Source organism: Tamandua tetradactyla, chromosome 5, assembly GCF_023851605.1.
Source record: "Tamandua tetradactyla isolate mTamTet1 chromosome 5, mTamTet1.pri, whole genome shotgun sequence".
NCBI classification, from domain to species: domain Eukaryota; kingdom Metazoa; phylum Chordata; class Mammalia; order Pilosa; family Myrmecophagidae; genus Tamandua; species Tamandua tetradactyla.
Genome location: NC_135331.1, coordinates 164,762,689 through 164,778,191, shown reverse-complemented (window position 1 = coordinate 164,778,191; position 15,503 = coordinate 164,762,689). Strand labels below are relative to the sequence as shown.

General features: G+C 38.1%; 1 protein-coding gene across 5 annotated transcripts in view; it reads left to right on the top strand.

The window, feature by feature from the left end:
* RTN4IP1 (reticulon 4 interacting protein 1) overlaps positions 1-15,503 on the top strand; it is a 71,446-nt gene that overhangs the window by 39,421 nt on the left and 16,522 nt on the right. For all 5 annotated transcript variants that reach the window (XM_077162549.1, XM_077162547.1, XM_077162550.1 and 2 more), the window contains 2 exons: positions 7,505-7,641; positions 10,959-11,142. In XM_077162549.1, the coding sequence (XP_077018664.1) occupies positions 7,505-7,641; positions 10,959-11,142 (321 nt within the window). The remainder of the gene's footprint in view (positions 1-7,504; positions 7,642-10,958; positions 11,143-15,503) is intronic.

Here is a 15,503-nt window from a genome sequence, read left to right as displayed (position 1 = left end):
GGCATCCTTGTCTCATTCCTGATCTTGGGGGGGGGGGGTGCAGATTTCAGTCTCTCTCCATTGAGTACAGTACTGGCTAGCAGCTTTTCATATATTCCCTTTATCATATTGAGGCAGTTAGCTTTGATTCCTATCTTTTTAAGTGTTATTATCAGAAAAGGATGTTGAATTTTGTCGAATGCTTTTTCAGCATCAGTCGAAATGATCATGTGATTTTCCTTTTGATTTGTTAATGTGCTGTATTACATCAATTGATTTTCTCGTGTTGAACCATCCTTGCATTCCTAGTATAAACCCCACTTGGTCATGGTGTATAATTCTTTTAATGTGTTGTTGGATTTGATTTGCTAATATTTTGCTGAGAATTTTTGCATCTGTGTTCATTAGGAAGTTTGGTCTGTAGTTTTCCTTTCTTATAGTATCTTTACCCAGTTTTGGTATTAAAATGATAATAGCTTCATAAAATGAGTTACAGTTCCTTTTTCCTCAACTTTTTAGAAAAGTTTGAACAGGATTAGTGTTAGTTCTTTTTGTAATGTTTGATAAAATTCCCCTATGAAGCCATCTGGCCCTGAGCTTTTCTTTGTAGGAAGAATTATGATGACTGCTTGAATCTGTTTACTTGTGATTGGTTTGTTGGGATCTTCTGTTTCTTCCTTAAGCAGTGTAGCTTGTTTGTGTGTTTCTAGGAATTTGTCCATTTCATCTAAGTTGTTTAGTTTGTTGGCATATAGTTGTTCATGCTATCCTCTTATGACTTCTTTTATTTCTTCAGGGTCTGTGGTAATGTATCCTGTCTCATTTCTGATTTTGTTTGTTTGCATCTTCTCTCTTTTTTTCTTTGTCAGTCTTGCTAGTGGTCCATCAATTTTATTGATTTTCTCAAAGAACCAGTTTTTGGTTTTATTGATTCTTTCTGTTGTTCTTCTGTTCTCCCATTCAGTTAACTCTGTTTTAATCTTTGTTATTTCTCTTCTATTTGCTTTGGGGTTAATTTGCTGTTCTTTCTCCAGTTCCTTCAGGTAAGCAGTTAAGTCCTTGATTTTTGCTCTTTCTCATTTTTTAATATAGGCATTTAGGGCACTAAATTTCCCTCTCAGCACAGCCTTTGCTGCATCCCTTAAGTTCTGATAAGTTGTATTCTCATTTTCATTCATCTCCAGATAGCTACTGATTTCTCTAGCAACTTCTTCTTTGACCTACTGGTTGTTTAAGGTTGAGTTATTTAATTTCCATATATTTGTGAATGTTCTTGTTCTTTGGTGCTTATTGAGGTCCAGCTTCATTCCATTGTGATCAGAGAAAGCGCTTTGAATAATTTATGTGTTTTTAAAATTTATAAAGACCTGTTTTGTGCCCCAGCATATGATCTACCCTGGAGAATGTTCCATGAACACTAGAGAAGAACGTATATCCTTGTGTTTTGGGGTGCAATGAACTATATATGTCTGTTAGATCTAATTCATTTATCAAGTTGTTTAGCTTCTCTGTTTCCTTGTTGATCTTCTGTCTGGTTCTTCTGTATATTGAGGAGAGTGGTATATTGAAGTCTCCTACTATTATTGTTGAAACATCTATTGCTTCCTTCAATTTTGCTAATGTCTGTCTCATGTATTTTGGTGCTCCTTGATTGGGAGCATATACATTTATGATTATTATATCTTTGTGAATTGTCCCTTTAATTAATATGTATTGTCCTTCTTTGTCTCTTATGATGTCTTTACATTTAAAGTGCATTTTATCCTATGTTAGCTTAGCTATTCCTGGCTTCTTTTGGTTACAACTTGCATGGAAAATCTTTTCCCATTCTATCACTTTCAATCTATTTGTATCCTGGTGTCTAAGATGAGTCTCTTTTAAGCAGCATATAGCTGGATTATATCCCTTACTTCATTCTGCCAATCTGTATCTTTCAGTTGGTAAGTTTCATCCATTAACATTCAAAATTAATACTGAAAATGTGGTTTTTGACTCCACCATCTTATTTTTTAAAATTTTATTTGTCGGCTCTATATATTCTTTTCCCTCTTTCCCTTTGTAGTCTTTAAATTACCCTTAGTGGTACTCTTCAATTCTGATCCCTCCTCCAGACCTCCCTCTCCTATATTTTTTTATCGACCAACAGAATTCCTTTTAGTATTTCTTGTAGGGCCAGTCTCTTGTTGACAGATTCTTTCAGGACTTCTTTGTCTGTGAAAACTTTAATCTCTCCCTCAATTTTGAAGGACAGTTTGTCTGGGTACAGAATTCTTGGCTGGAAGTCTTTCTCTTTCAGGTTCTTAAATATATCATACCCCTGCCTTCTTGCCTTCATGGTGCCAGTTGAGTACTCTGAGCTCAGCCTTATGTGGTTTCCCTTGTATATAGTAGGTTCTTTTTCTCTTGCCACTTTCAGAATTTTCTGCTTCTCTTCAACATTTCATAGACTGATTAGTATGTGTCTTGGGCACAGTCTATTTGGATTTATTCTGTTTGCGTTCATTGAACTTCTTTGACTTGTATATTTGTGTCCGTTATAAGGGTTGGGAAGTTTTCCCCCATTATATCCTCAACCACTCTTCCTAGCCCTTTACTCCTCTCTTCTCCTGGGACACCAATGTTTCTCATATTTGTGCGCTTTGTTTTGTCTGTTATTTCCCTGAGATCCAATTCAAATTTTCCATCTTTTTTTGCCATTTGCTGTTTTGAATGTTCAAAATCAGTTATCCTGTCCTCTATATCGCTTATTCTTTCTTCTGTCTCTTCAAATCTACTGTTGTGTGCCTGTAGTATGTTTTTAATTTGGTCAATGGAGTCTTTAATCTCTGTGATATCAGCTGTTTTTTTCTTTGTTCTTTCAAATTCCTTTTTTGCTGTTCTGTTAAGTAGAGTTATATGAACATCTTTGATTAGTTGTTCCAACATCTGTGTCTCCTCTGATGTTTTAATTTGGTCATTAGGCTGGGCTATATCTGTCTGCATTGTGATATGCTTGGTGATCTTCTGTTCTTTTCGTTGCATGTAAATATCTGGATTGATTTACTTTAGGAGTTGATTTCCTTTAGTAATCTAAAGCCTTGTGTTTGCGGGATAGATGTGTAACAGGATGCAGTGTTTGGTGTACAGGGAGGGGCACAATAGTGTGGTGATGCATTGTAGCACAGGTATAGGCGCAGGTTGGGGATTTTATGCTGGTACTGGTGAACTTGGGCACCCAGCGGCCAGGGAGGATATAGCTGTGTGGGTGCACAGATTTGGGGGGCGTAACCCTGCTGTGCACTGGTGTAGGGCATGGGGCCCTTTGTGCGCATGCACAGAGCTATGGCAGCAGGTGAGCAATATGTCTTCATGGGCTGGGGGCAGATGTGACCTGGCTGCGCAGGTCAGTGCTTTCTCAGAGCTGGGAAGCATGACTGAGAGCTGTGCACATGCACAGGTCTAGGAGTGCTGTAAACTGATGTTCCCAGAGCTGAAGGATGTGATCAGGGACTGTGTGCATGCATGGGACTAGGAGTGCCGTAAACTTATGTTCCCAAAGCTGAGAAATGTGACTGAGGGCCGTGTGAGCATGCACAGGTCTAGGAGAGCCATAAACTAATGTTCCCAGAGCTGAAGGACATGATTGGAGGCTTATACTTTGCACATCTAGGAGTCCATAAATAATGGGCAGAGCTCAGGGGCACAGGGTGAGGCTGTGTGACACTCTGGGGGGGTGGATATAGCCTGGGTATGGAGGTGTGAGCCCTCAGCCTTTATGGGCTGGTGACAACCTGCTGGGAGCAGGGATGGGTATGTAGTGCTCGGGAAGGGTGCAGGAAAGGTGAGCTGGGCTGCACTTGGGATGGGGGGATGGGGGAGTATATGTGCTAGCGGTTGGTAGGGCGAGGGCACTTGGAGCATGGGGAGTGGGGGCGGGTGACAGCGTTCAGGTATGTGGAGTGTGGGGTGAATCGCAGGCCATGGGTCTGTGCTGGTGAGGGTAGGGCATTCAAGGAGCACGGCTTGGCTTACTTGCTAGTCCCTGTCTCCCCGTCCATGCATTCCTGTGAGCTCCATACTTCCACATTAGCTTCCAGTTTTCTACCTCTCAGTTCCTCAGCCTTTGCAACTAGGGCCCCCTGATGTGGTGCAGAAGGCTCTTCCAGGTCAACTGCACTCCCAAATCAACATCTCAGTTACCCTCCCATCCCTTCTCGGGTTTTTCTGGTTTTTAAAGAAAAAAATTTAAAAATCCTTTGGGCAGCTAGAAAAAGGAACCTGTAACATAAGAGAACTAAAAATAGATTAGCATCAGACTTAAATTTTTAAAAATATCATTGTGGTAATCTTTCTATTACATAGAATTTACCCTTTTAATCAACCAATTTTAGTGTACAATTCAGTGTTATGTGCAAGCCATTACCAAAACTTTTTCATCATCCCAAACAGAAACTCTCTATAATCAGACTTTTTGACACAATGCTTTAATGTCAGGAAAACTGCATAGAGTTGCATATTTAAGATGCTCAAGGAAAGAGCTAGACAAGGATTTTATATCCAGTAATACTGACCTTCAAATATAAAGGACACATATGAACTATCATCAGCATGTAAGAACTTGGAGAATATTGTTTTCCTGACCCACTTCTGAGGTACCTACTAAAAACTGATATGGACCATAGTCAATATAGTAATAATTATTATTATATGAATAGAATAGTGCTTCATCACTTTTAACCAAGGTGCCACAGTAATGTAAAATGTTAACAGGGAAAACTGGGGTGGGGAATGGGGGTGCTATATGGGAACTCTGTACTTTCTGCATAATTTTTCTATAAAACCTACAACTACTCTAATTATAAAATTTTTTTAAAAGTGACAAGTAAGGTCATTTTAAAAGGACTCAAGCCATCTTGACAGTTTGAGCTTCAATAATAATAACTGCAATAGATTGGAACTCTTTATATGAAATACTTAAATCCATGATTTCATGGTAATATTTTTAAAAAGTAGTCACTTTTGGAAGATGATAGAGAACCAATTTATTATTTATTTAAACTGAGAAAAGGAAAAGAAGTAAACATTTGTCTGGTCTTTCCTATATGAGTGATACTGCTGAATAACGCCATAGAATGGTTAGGGGAAGTGTTTCTTTATAAAATTATTCCAGTATCAAATGAAAACAGAAGAGAAAGAATTAGAATATCACCATTTTGTAGCCCCCAGGAAATGGATATGGTATAAAGCTTTGACAGCTTTATGAAATTATCCTAATATCAAATGAAAACAGAAAAGAAAGAAACAGAATATCACCATTTTGTAGCCCCCAGGAAATGAATATAGTATAAAGCTTTGACAGCTTCTAGGATAACAAAAAGAGCAACAACCAAATTTGATGTGCCCGTTACAGTTTTGCCAGACACTGTCCATAGTTCTACTAAAGTGATTGAACTTGAATCTAATCCAGTCTCTACATTCATCTGCCAATTTCTAGGAAATACAGAAGACAGAATGACATATGGAACTCTCTCTTGCATGGGCAATCAGCAATTTCATACTGTGGAGGTCACATGGCCCAGGCTCTTACACAAATAAATTATAAGGTGAAAGGAATTGAAAAGAAGCCCATAGCTTAAAAGAGACTTAGACATATCACAATTTAAAAGTGTGCAGGACTATAGTGTTTAAGAAAAGCATATTTGGGTGATGAAATTTTAAATGCAAGGAGGTGATTACTATAAAAATCAGAATAATGATGACTTATCTGGAGCTGGTGGGGTTTGCTTTGGGACAGGACACATAGAAGAGCTAAAGTGACTGTTGGCAATCTGGTTCATGATCTGGGTGGTATCCAACTTGTATCTGTGTTAAAAATTTTTAAACTAAAGCTGTTTTTAAAATCTTTTAGTAATGTTCCAAGATGCTAGATAGTTCTAAGAGGAAGAGGAAAACCTAGAAGTTTAAGAAAATTTGAGAAAAGTTTGAGAAAAAAAGATCATTGAACAGTTTCAACATGTGACAGATTATTCCTGATGATTTAGTACTGTTTAAAGAAAAGGCACGTTAAATGTAGGTGTTTAAAATATAACTTCTTTTTTCTGAACAGTTTCTTTTTATATATATAGATCAAAAAAGGATGGTCACAAATGAGCTATTGATCTTGGATTATATCTTCTCATATTTGAATTTAATTTGGGACTTGCTGTTGAAAGTAATGTCGTAATACTCAAATGTTTTTATTTTCAACCCATAAACATAATAAATTGTAGATGATATCACTCAAATATGTTTTAATTCCTCCTAGGTTTCAAGAGTATAAACCTTAGCCATTATTGCTTTTTAAAAGTAAGAGAGTAAATATGACTGTGAATGGTTTTAAAATCCTTTATTTGCTTTGTATTTAACAGATATTTATTTAGCACCTTTATGTACGAGAGAATGGGGATACAGCAGCAAACAAAATAAATACTGATACCTTATAGCCTAGTGAGCTGTTGCAACTTACATTAATGAAGTTTAGGAAAGTGATACTCAGGACAGGATTGAGAAAACAGCTGATCTGTTATAACTCATAACTATTGGTACAGAGATTTCATGGTGAACTTAAAGTAGCCATTCTCAAATTCGGATGAAAACAGCCACTTTTAATTCTGTGAAATTGGCGTTAAAGAAAACAACTATAGTAATTTGGAGCAGAATGCCTTCTGGGTACTTAATCCTGAATAACATTAGAATTTAGCTCCTCTTTGATTTAAATCTAGCTATTCCTTACTATTTTAATGTATAATACATCTGCATTTTTTAATCCTGGGAACCATTATATAGATCTTCTTACTCCAAAGGAGAGAACCTGTTCCAAATTTTGAAAATAAAATGGCCATTTTTTCTTTCCTCACTTTTTAAGAGCACCTTCCTTTATTATCTTGTACCTGAAAACTGAGTACTTTGATACAATGTCTGGGTCAAGGCTGTATTAACACTCATTGGAGATACAGATGAAGGATGTTGCATTTTTATCTTCTGGCACATTTAAAATAGTCATCTCTGAAAGACAATTTTTTTTTTTTTGCCACTTACCTGTTATCATTGAGAGCACTATATTTGACACTAACAACTATATTTCACAAATATAGTGAAAGCACTGTATTTGACACAACAACTTTTTGTATAGGTACAAAAATCTCTTCTGCTACAGGACTGTTTTCTCAATCCTGTCCTGAGTATCACTTTCCTAAACTTCATTAATGTAAGTTGCAACAGCTCACTAGGCCATAAGGTATCTGTATTTATTTTGTTTGCTGCTGTATCCCCAAGTGCGTTGGCTATAACGTCATGACAACAAAGTAACTGGCTGTTTTGTCCAGGGAAAATGAGATTTATTTCTTGGGATTTTCTTGGTGAACAAAAGCTTAATCATTTTTACTGGTCTCTGACAGATGGCTTCCTGTAGTTCTTGAAGATGAGGCACTTAAAATTCTCTAGAGATTAAGCCACTATTTTTTTTTTAGTGCAGTTTCCCACTTTCCCCTCCATTTTTTTTTGGCAGGTAATGAAAGCGTGGGGTGCTCATGTGACAGCAGTTTGCTCTCAGGATGCCAGTGAACTTGTAAGGAAGCTTGGGGCAGATAATATAATTGATTACAAATATGGAAATGTGGAAGAGCAATTGAAATCCTTAAAACCGTATGTATTAGCATAATGTTCCCATTGGGAAAGTAGGAACAAGTACAGTTGATAATGAAGGCCTGAGGTAGTTTGGTAGCCTAACAGTCACATTGGGATCTTTGAAAAGAATCTATAAAGCATTTCATGTCATTAAAAGTTATTTAGGTTGATTTCTATTTCAATACAAACCTTAATATTGTACAGTAACAGTGTGATACGTGCTCAGGAAGGTACTGTTTGCATGGTATTTTGCTCATTTTTAATTTAACTTACTTTTATTAATTACTGGTTTGTAAGAGATTTGAAGGCAAAATTAGAAGAGTGTTCTGTTTCGTAACATCTGTCACCACAGGGAGAAAATAGAGCAGTGCATGGAAATACATCATTAGCACTAGATATGCTTTCAGAGTTTTGGCTTAATAAGGGCTTAAGAGAAACAAAGTAAATATAAATATTGGCATTGGGTACCCTGGATGTTCTCCGTGTGCCTGAGTGTCAAACTGTGGTTTGGCCTACTATATTCTGAACAGGAGCACATTCAGGAATTCTCTTGGGCCCTGTTAATCCTAACTGTGATTCGGGGCAGAAATAGAAGGGTATCTTATTAATCCAGTCTTCCTCAAGCCAAGAGAAAGCTGAAGCTGAAAAGACAATTGAGGCATATTTGGAAAACTGTTTCATTACTTCTGTTTCTTCTTTGTTTTAAAAAAATGGCTTTCAGAAGCCAATTGCTCTTGCCTGCTTTGCGTACAAGTTTGTATTCATGGGTAATAAAAAATAAACATGGGAGCTCTGCCTAGTCTTCTCACCCAGGGCAACCAAAACCAAATGGTAGTATGGCAATGTACCCAGGAGCAGCTAGCCAACTCATTATTCTCTCAACTATTTATGGAGCATCTACTTTTGTCAGGCACTGTTCTAAACATAGGGATACAGTGGTGAAAAAGACAAATTCCCACTGAAACATGGGCTCTAAGTTTTCTCAAGAAATGGTCAGGAGCTGCATATGTGACTTAGGTCTTTTCCTTTCCTCCTGAACATGGATCAACTTGGCATAGCTTAGGTTCTAGTTCAGGAGGTGAGTGCTCTGAAGAAAATGGACTCAGAGAATGGGGATAACAACAAATGATTGGGGAGGGGCTATTGTACGTAGGGTGGTTAAAGAATGACATTTGATCAGAGGCTTCAGTAATGTGAAGTGACAGCCATGAGACTGAATTTTTCTGTCTTGTTCATTGTTGTATCCCTCAACCTGAAACAGTGCTTGGTATTTTTAGTAGGTGCTCAGTAATTTTTTAATTAGTTATTGAGGGAACCTAGGAGAAAAACAGTCATTCCAAGTGGAAATAACAGCAGGTTATTCCCCTGGAAGGAACATGCTTGGCATGTTTGAGAAATAAACACTATCCCTTGCCGAGATTTTTTTACCTACCTTCCTGTCCAAGTGTCGGAACCTAGGCCTTTCTGGGCCCAGTGAAAATGAGGACATGGAAATCTCGGAGATCTGGCTTCTCAATGGAGATAATTTAGGTTGATCTCACATCTCTTGCTGCTTCTAGGAATAGCAGCCTGAAACTGAAGCCAGATCTACCTTAAGTTTTATACACGTCCAGAATTTGTTACTGAAGAATGGGAGAATCTGACAGATGGAAGGCTGGAAGCTGCTCAGTCTAACCTCCCAACCCAGTGCTAAAATTCCCTTCCCAGCATCTCTAAGAAGTGATCACGCTCCTTCTGATTGAACTTTTCCAGTAGGGTGGACCACGCTAGCTTACAAATGCAGGTCATTACTTTTTTTCTTTTTTTTGAAAGTTTTAGTTAAAATTGATATTTGTAACTACTGTCTAGAATTTGGCCTGTGAATCTACCTAGAATGGATTAGTTCTTCCACATAGCAGCTTTTTAGGTATTTGAATCTTAGAATTTTAGAGTAGAAAGGGCTTTGAAATCCTTCCGTTCAATCTTGTCATGTTACAATTGGGGAAATGAGGGACTGAGGATTTATGACTCATTGCGTACTCAAGGGCATGCATCTAATCCTTAATGGGAGAACTGGGTCTACAACCTGTTCTCCAGATTTCTTTTTCAGGCAATGCCTGTTTCATAATAGCAGGCTGATGTAAAGTTTTTAAATTTAGTATCCCCATATTAGCTTATTTGAAATTTGGGGATGAAGTAGAAACATTTCTAATAAGAATAGTCACCTAGTAAGGTCACTCTCCTGCTTTCATATCCTTCAATTTTATTTGCCCTTTTTCACTTTAGTTGCATTGAAGGACTCAAGATCCCCAGAGATGGTCAAAACTGATTTTAGAGGCTTTAAAAGTTTGACTTCATCCAGGTGAATTTGGAAAGGGAAAAAGTATTGACCAAAAAGGAATCTGTCTATTAATATTTGCTTAATTTATAAGCATTCATTCTCCAAATATATCTTTGTTTTTAGAAGTGTTTAAAGACTTCATTGGGTTATGTAGAGTATAATGATGATAGCCACTTTAGATTGGTTTTAAGGAATTAAATATCTGTCATTTTCTGTGGACTTCACCATGACTGGATTTTTGGTGAGATAGACCAGAATTGAAGACTTCAAGAACAGTGTAGCTTTTGATTTTTTATTCACTGTCCTGATGCTGTGCATGAAACAAGCAACAACAACCAAAAAAAGTGAAAATTCCAAAGGTAAAGAGGATGATTCCATAAGCAGGACTGTGGAGAAAATAAATGACGATCATTTTTGTGGGTGAAAACCTTATATTCTTTTCTTTCAGGTATTTATATGCACTAAAGAACACTTTGACTTTAATTGAATGGATAGATTTGCAGTTTTCTACAAAGCTTAATTCAGGATTTCTCAACCATGGCCACCTTGGTTTCTCAACTATTAACATTTGGGTTAGATAATTTTTTGTTGTGGGGAGCTGTGCTATGCATTTTCAAATGTTTATCAGTGTCCCTGACCTCTACCCACTAGATAACAATAGCACCTCTCCCCCAGTTGTGACAGTCGACAGCTTTGGTCCCCTAAGGAGCAAAATCACCCTTAGTCAAGAACCCCTTACTTAAGTCATTCTTAAAGTATTAGAAAGTAATATGATTTTATAATGAAAAAAAATTTCATTTGACTTACCCTGAAGAATTCCTCAAGATCCAGTGGGTGAGTAAGCCTTTTTCTCCTCTGTCAAATCAGCCATCTCTCTGTTGGATAGCTCAGTGTAGGGTGGTTTGTAAACTGTCACCAAATGAACCCTGTTGGTCAACTGGTGATGAGAGTGAAGAGGGTCCAGGGGCCTGTGTAAATACTCACAAGGATGTTTTGGTTTGTTCTTCCTCTCCAGGTTTGATTTTATCCTTGATAATGTTGGTGGAGCCACTGAAACATGGGCTCTAAATTTTCTCAAGAAATGGTCAGGAGCCACTTATGTGACTTTGGTGACTCCTTTCCTCCTGAACATGGATCAGCTTGGCATAGCGGATGGCATGTTGCAGACTGGAGTCACTGTGGGCTCGAAGACATTAAAGGTAGTAACAAGAGTGTTGGTTGGAGGCAAGAATGCTCACCTGCCATGCCAGAGGACCCGGGTTCAATTTCTGGTGCCTGCCCATGTAAAAAAAAAAAAAGAGTGTTGGTTGGTAGAGCAAGTAGGCACCTCGTGCTGCTGGGAGTTGGTTTATCCTCTAGTTCATTGTTCTTCTCTTGGAGGAGGCATTACACGGTGGCTGCCAGTGTGGGCTCTGGGTTCAGATTCTGACCTCTACTCGGTAGCTTTTTGGCCTTCTGCAAGTTACTTAACTTCTCTGAGCCTCATTATCTTCACCTGTAAAATGAGATATACCTATCATACTGGACTGTTGAAAGGATTAAATGTAAAGCACTTGGCATGATGCCTGGTACATAAAAAAGCTCTTATTAAATGCTAGTCTTAATATTTAGCTATTATTACCTCCTTTGATTCCTTTTGAGACACCTTCTGCTTCCTTCTTGGCTCTACCTGATGTCCCTCTCTCTGTTTTCACCAGGCTTACCGCATACAGTCTCTTATATATGAAGGGGGAACCTTTATTAAGGCTGTAACATTGGGACATGCCAATGGTTCCCAAACTGGGGCTTTCAGACCTTGAGAGGTCCATGGGCATTTTTTTTATTTTTTATTTTTTTGCATGGGCAGGCACTGGGAATCGAACCTGGGTCTCCAGCATGGCAGATGAGGACTCTGCCTGCTGAGCCACCATGGCCTGCGCACATGGGCTGTTTAAATTTCAAGAACCTGCAGGAAATTATATCCTTACTTCATTCAGTGAAACTACATAGACAAATAGAACCATCATGCCTTAGCAGGAGTTTTATCAGTTGTGCTAACACTGCATATCCTTGTGTGAGTCAGAAACTCTATCCATTGATAGCAATATAGAGTTTCAGGCACTTGATTGGTCAGCTTACTGCGTTACCTGTGCCACTGTCATTAGGACTCTGTGGAGCTGATCACCCAAACTGAATATATGCCGTGTATATTGGGTGGGCCTTCGACACTAGTGTGAATCACCCTTAGTTATAGGACCAATAGCAGCACTTTAGAGCCTGTTTTCATCACACTGGGAGCAGAAGTTTATAAAAATTCATGTTATAAACTGTTGGTAATTATGGATCTTTGGTTTAAAATCCGACTTAGTGTTGAAATGGGATAAATGATAGAACAAAATTATAAAAGTAAATTTTTAAAATTAAACAAAATACTTAAGACACAGGAAAAGGGAGAAAAATGTTCCTCAAAGGTAAAAAGGTTGTGAATCACTGTGTCAATCCAGCCAACACTGACACATGTTTGTGAGATTGCTGCTTTCCTCATTATCTATAGCTGCTTCTTTATTCTAGAAATTAGTTTGGAACCTTTGTGGAAGTAAAATTTAGGATGTTGGCATCTTAACTATTGTGTACTGACTAAACTTAGAGGTAGTAAAGAAGAGCTGTGATAGAGGAGACCTCACTTCAGTTCACATGAAATATGTGTGGGTAATAGAGCTGAGCAACCCCTACACTGTGGTGGTCTTTATTTTCACTCGATTCAGATGGCAGCCAGAAACAGAGTACTTTGTGGTAGAGAAGGTCATCTTAGCTGTTCTTTGTCTCTTCTTTCTTTTTTTTACAAAGCCCAGACTTTCTAAATGCTTTAAAATATAAGTGTACATTTCTGTGAGATTTCACATTTTGTACTCCGGTGGGACCTCTTACCATTTAACCTTCAGAGTTGTCCTCTGAGAGTAAAATAAGCACAGCTCTCTTCATTTTCTCTTTTTCCTTACCTGAAAGATGATAGTGGCAATCTCAAATGAAAATGTTTTAAGTAGTTTCTGATGTCTTTCTGGGAAGGTAACATGCCAAGTTAGAGCCTCATTGTAATGCTCCAAACTCTCCTGCCTGCTTGGGTTTACTTTCTCTCTGATAATGGCCTGGGAAAAATAATACACAGACCCTGTGTAGTAGAATATAAAAAATTCTGCTGCTGCAGACCAAAGATTCACTTTACAGGGCAATATGCCTGTAAGAGTTACTACATGTGGCACTAGTGACCACTTCTATTCCTCCATTAATATTGCAGTCAATTACCAGAATATTTTAATTGTAGTCTCTGAGCACATAGGGAGAAGTGCATGGACTGGTTGTCTGTGAGTGCAATTAACTGGGCCCACTGTCAGCTTGGAATGTTCTCAGTGCTTCTAGTATCTAGCTACATCAACCTTCACATGGTTTTATTTATTTATTTATTTTTCTTTTCTTGTTTTAGTTGCCCAGACTAGTGCTTCCCAAGCTCTTCCATGCCATGACACACATAGAGAATAAATATTTGAATAGTCCATTGAGGCACTCTAGGCCAAGAACATCCTACTTTAGGACTTCTTCCAGCCCAGGTTCTTCCTTGCTTATCCTACTGATTGAGGGAATCAGTATCACCTCTCATTTATTCTAGGGTGAGCTTATCTCTGTTTGCAGCTGTTGTCCAGAAATAATTAATAATGGGTAGCACCTTCAACTTTCACAGTTGTTCCAAATTAGACAATAAATTATGGAGTCAATCAACCAGCAAGTCATTTTTTTCACAACAGTTGGGAAACTGTGACTTAGACAAATATTTCACAGGTTAATTTCATTTCTCTGTCTTTACATTCTTAAACTAATTAGAAGCTGCCCTAGTCTGTCTTTGATACTTTCTGCTTTTAGCCTGGACAAATATTTATGGACTGCTTTCTCTGTATGAGGCTTTTACCTACATTCTCATTTAATTCTTCTAATGTTCCTGTAAGCTCGGTGGTGGTATCACCATTCTGCAGGCCAAGAAACAGGCTGCAAGAGGTAGCTGGACCAGAACAAAACTACTAGTAAGTGCTGTGTAGCAGGTGGGTTCCATTGCCCTTGCCTGCTTTGTGCCATTGGTAGCTTAGATCATGGTGAGGGATTGTGAGGCAGAGGGAGCGCTCAGAGGAAAAGAGGTCTGCTTACCTAAGAGACATTGTAGGTGAGGGAGGGAAAGGGGGCAGCATAGTCCTGCATTTTGTCCTCCTTCTGGATAGTTCTCAATTGACAAAGTTTGTTTGGGCGAGTCACTGAGGTATCAGGAAGAATCTCAGCTCACTTGTTTTTTGTTTTCTAATTTTAAATTTTGCTTTTGATATACTTTCAAACTTATAGTACAGTTACAAAAGTAAAACAAACTCCATACAGAGAACGCTAACATAACCCTATTCCCCCAGATACCCAGATCTACCAATTTTAACAGTTTACTACATTTGCTGTGTCATTCTATCTATTTATCAGTCTATCAATCCATCTACCAACGTATCTGCATATTTAGCATTCCATTTTCTGAACACTTTAAAATACATATTTATTTTGTGTGTGTGTTTGGCAAGCACCGGAAATTGAACCCGGTCTCTGGCATGCCAGGCAAATTCTGCCTGTTGAGCCACCATCGCACCGCCTTAAAAATATATATATATTTTAATTGATAAAACAAAGTACAAACACAAACATTCTTAACATACAAACATTCCATTCATAGTGTACAATCAGTGGCTCACAATATCACCATATAGTTGTGTATTCATCACCATGATTATTTTTTAGAACACTTGCATCACTAGAAAAAGAAATAAAAAGAAAAATCTCATACATACCATATCCCTTACCCCTCCCCCTCATTGACCTCTAATATTTCCATCTACCCAGTATATTTTAACCTTTGTTCCCCCTATTATTTGTTTATTTTTTAATCTATACTTTGTACTCATCTGTCTATACCCTGGATAAAGGGAGCATAAGACACAAGGTTTTCATAATCACATGTTCACATTGTAAATGCCATATAGTTACACAATCCTCTTCAGGAATTAATGCTGCTGGAATACAATTCAAAAGTTTGAGGTACTTTCCTTTAGCTACTCAAATACACCATAAACTGAAAAGGGTTATCTATATAATGCATAAGAATAACCTCCGGGATAACTTCTTGACTGTTTGAAATCTCTCAGCCACTGACACTTAATTTTTTCTCATTTCTCTCTTCCCCCTTTTGGTCAAGAAGATTTTCTCAATCTCTTGATGCCAGGTCCCGGCTCATTCCAGGATTTCTTTCCCTAGGAGTCATGTCCCACATAGTGAGGGAGAGTAGTGGGTTCACTTGCCATGTCAGCTTAGAAAGAGAGGCCACATCTGAGGAACAAAAGAAGTCCTCTGGGGATGACTCTTAGGTCTAATTTTAAGTAGGCTTAGCCTATCCTTTGCAGGAATAAGTTTCATAGGGGCAAACCCCAAGATTGAGTGCTTGGCCTATTGATTTGGTTGTCCCCACTGTTTGCGAGAGTATCAGAAATTCTCCAAATGGGGATGT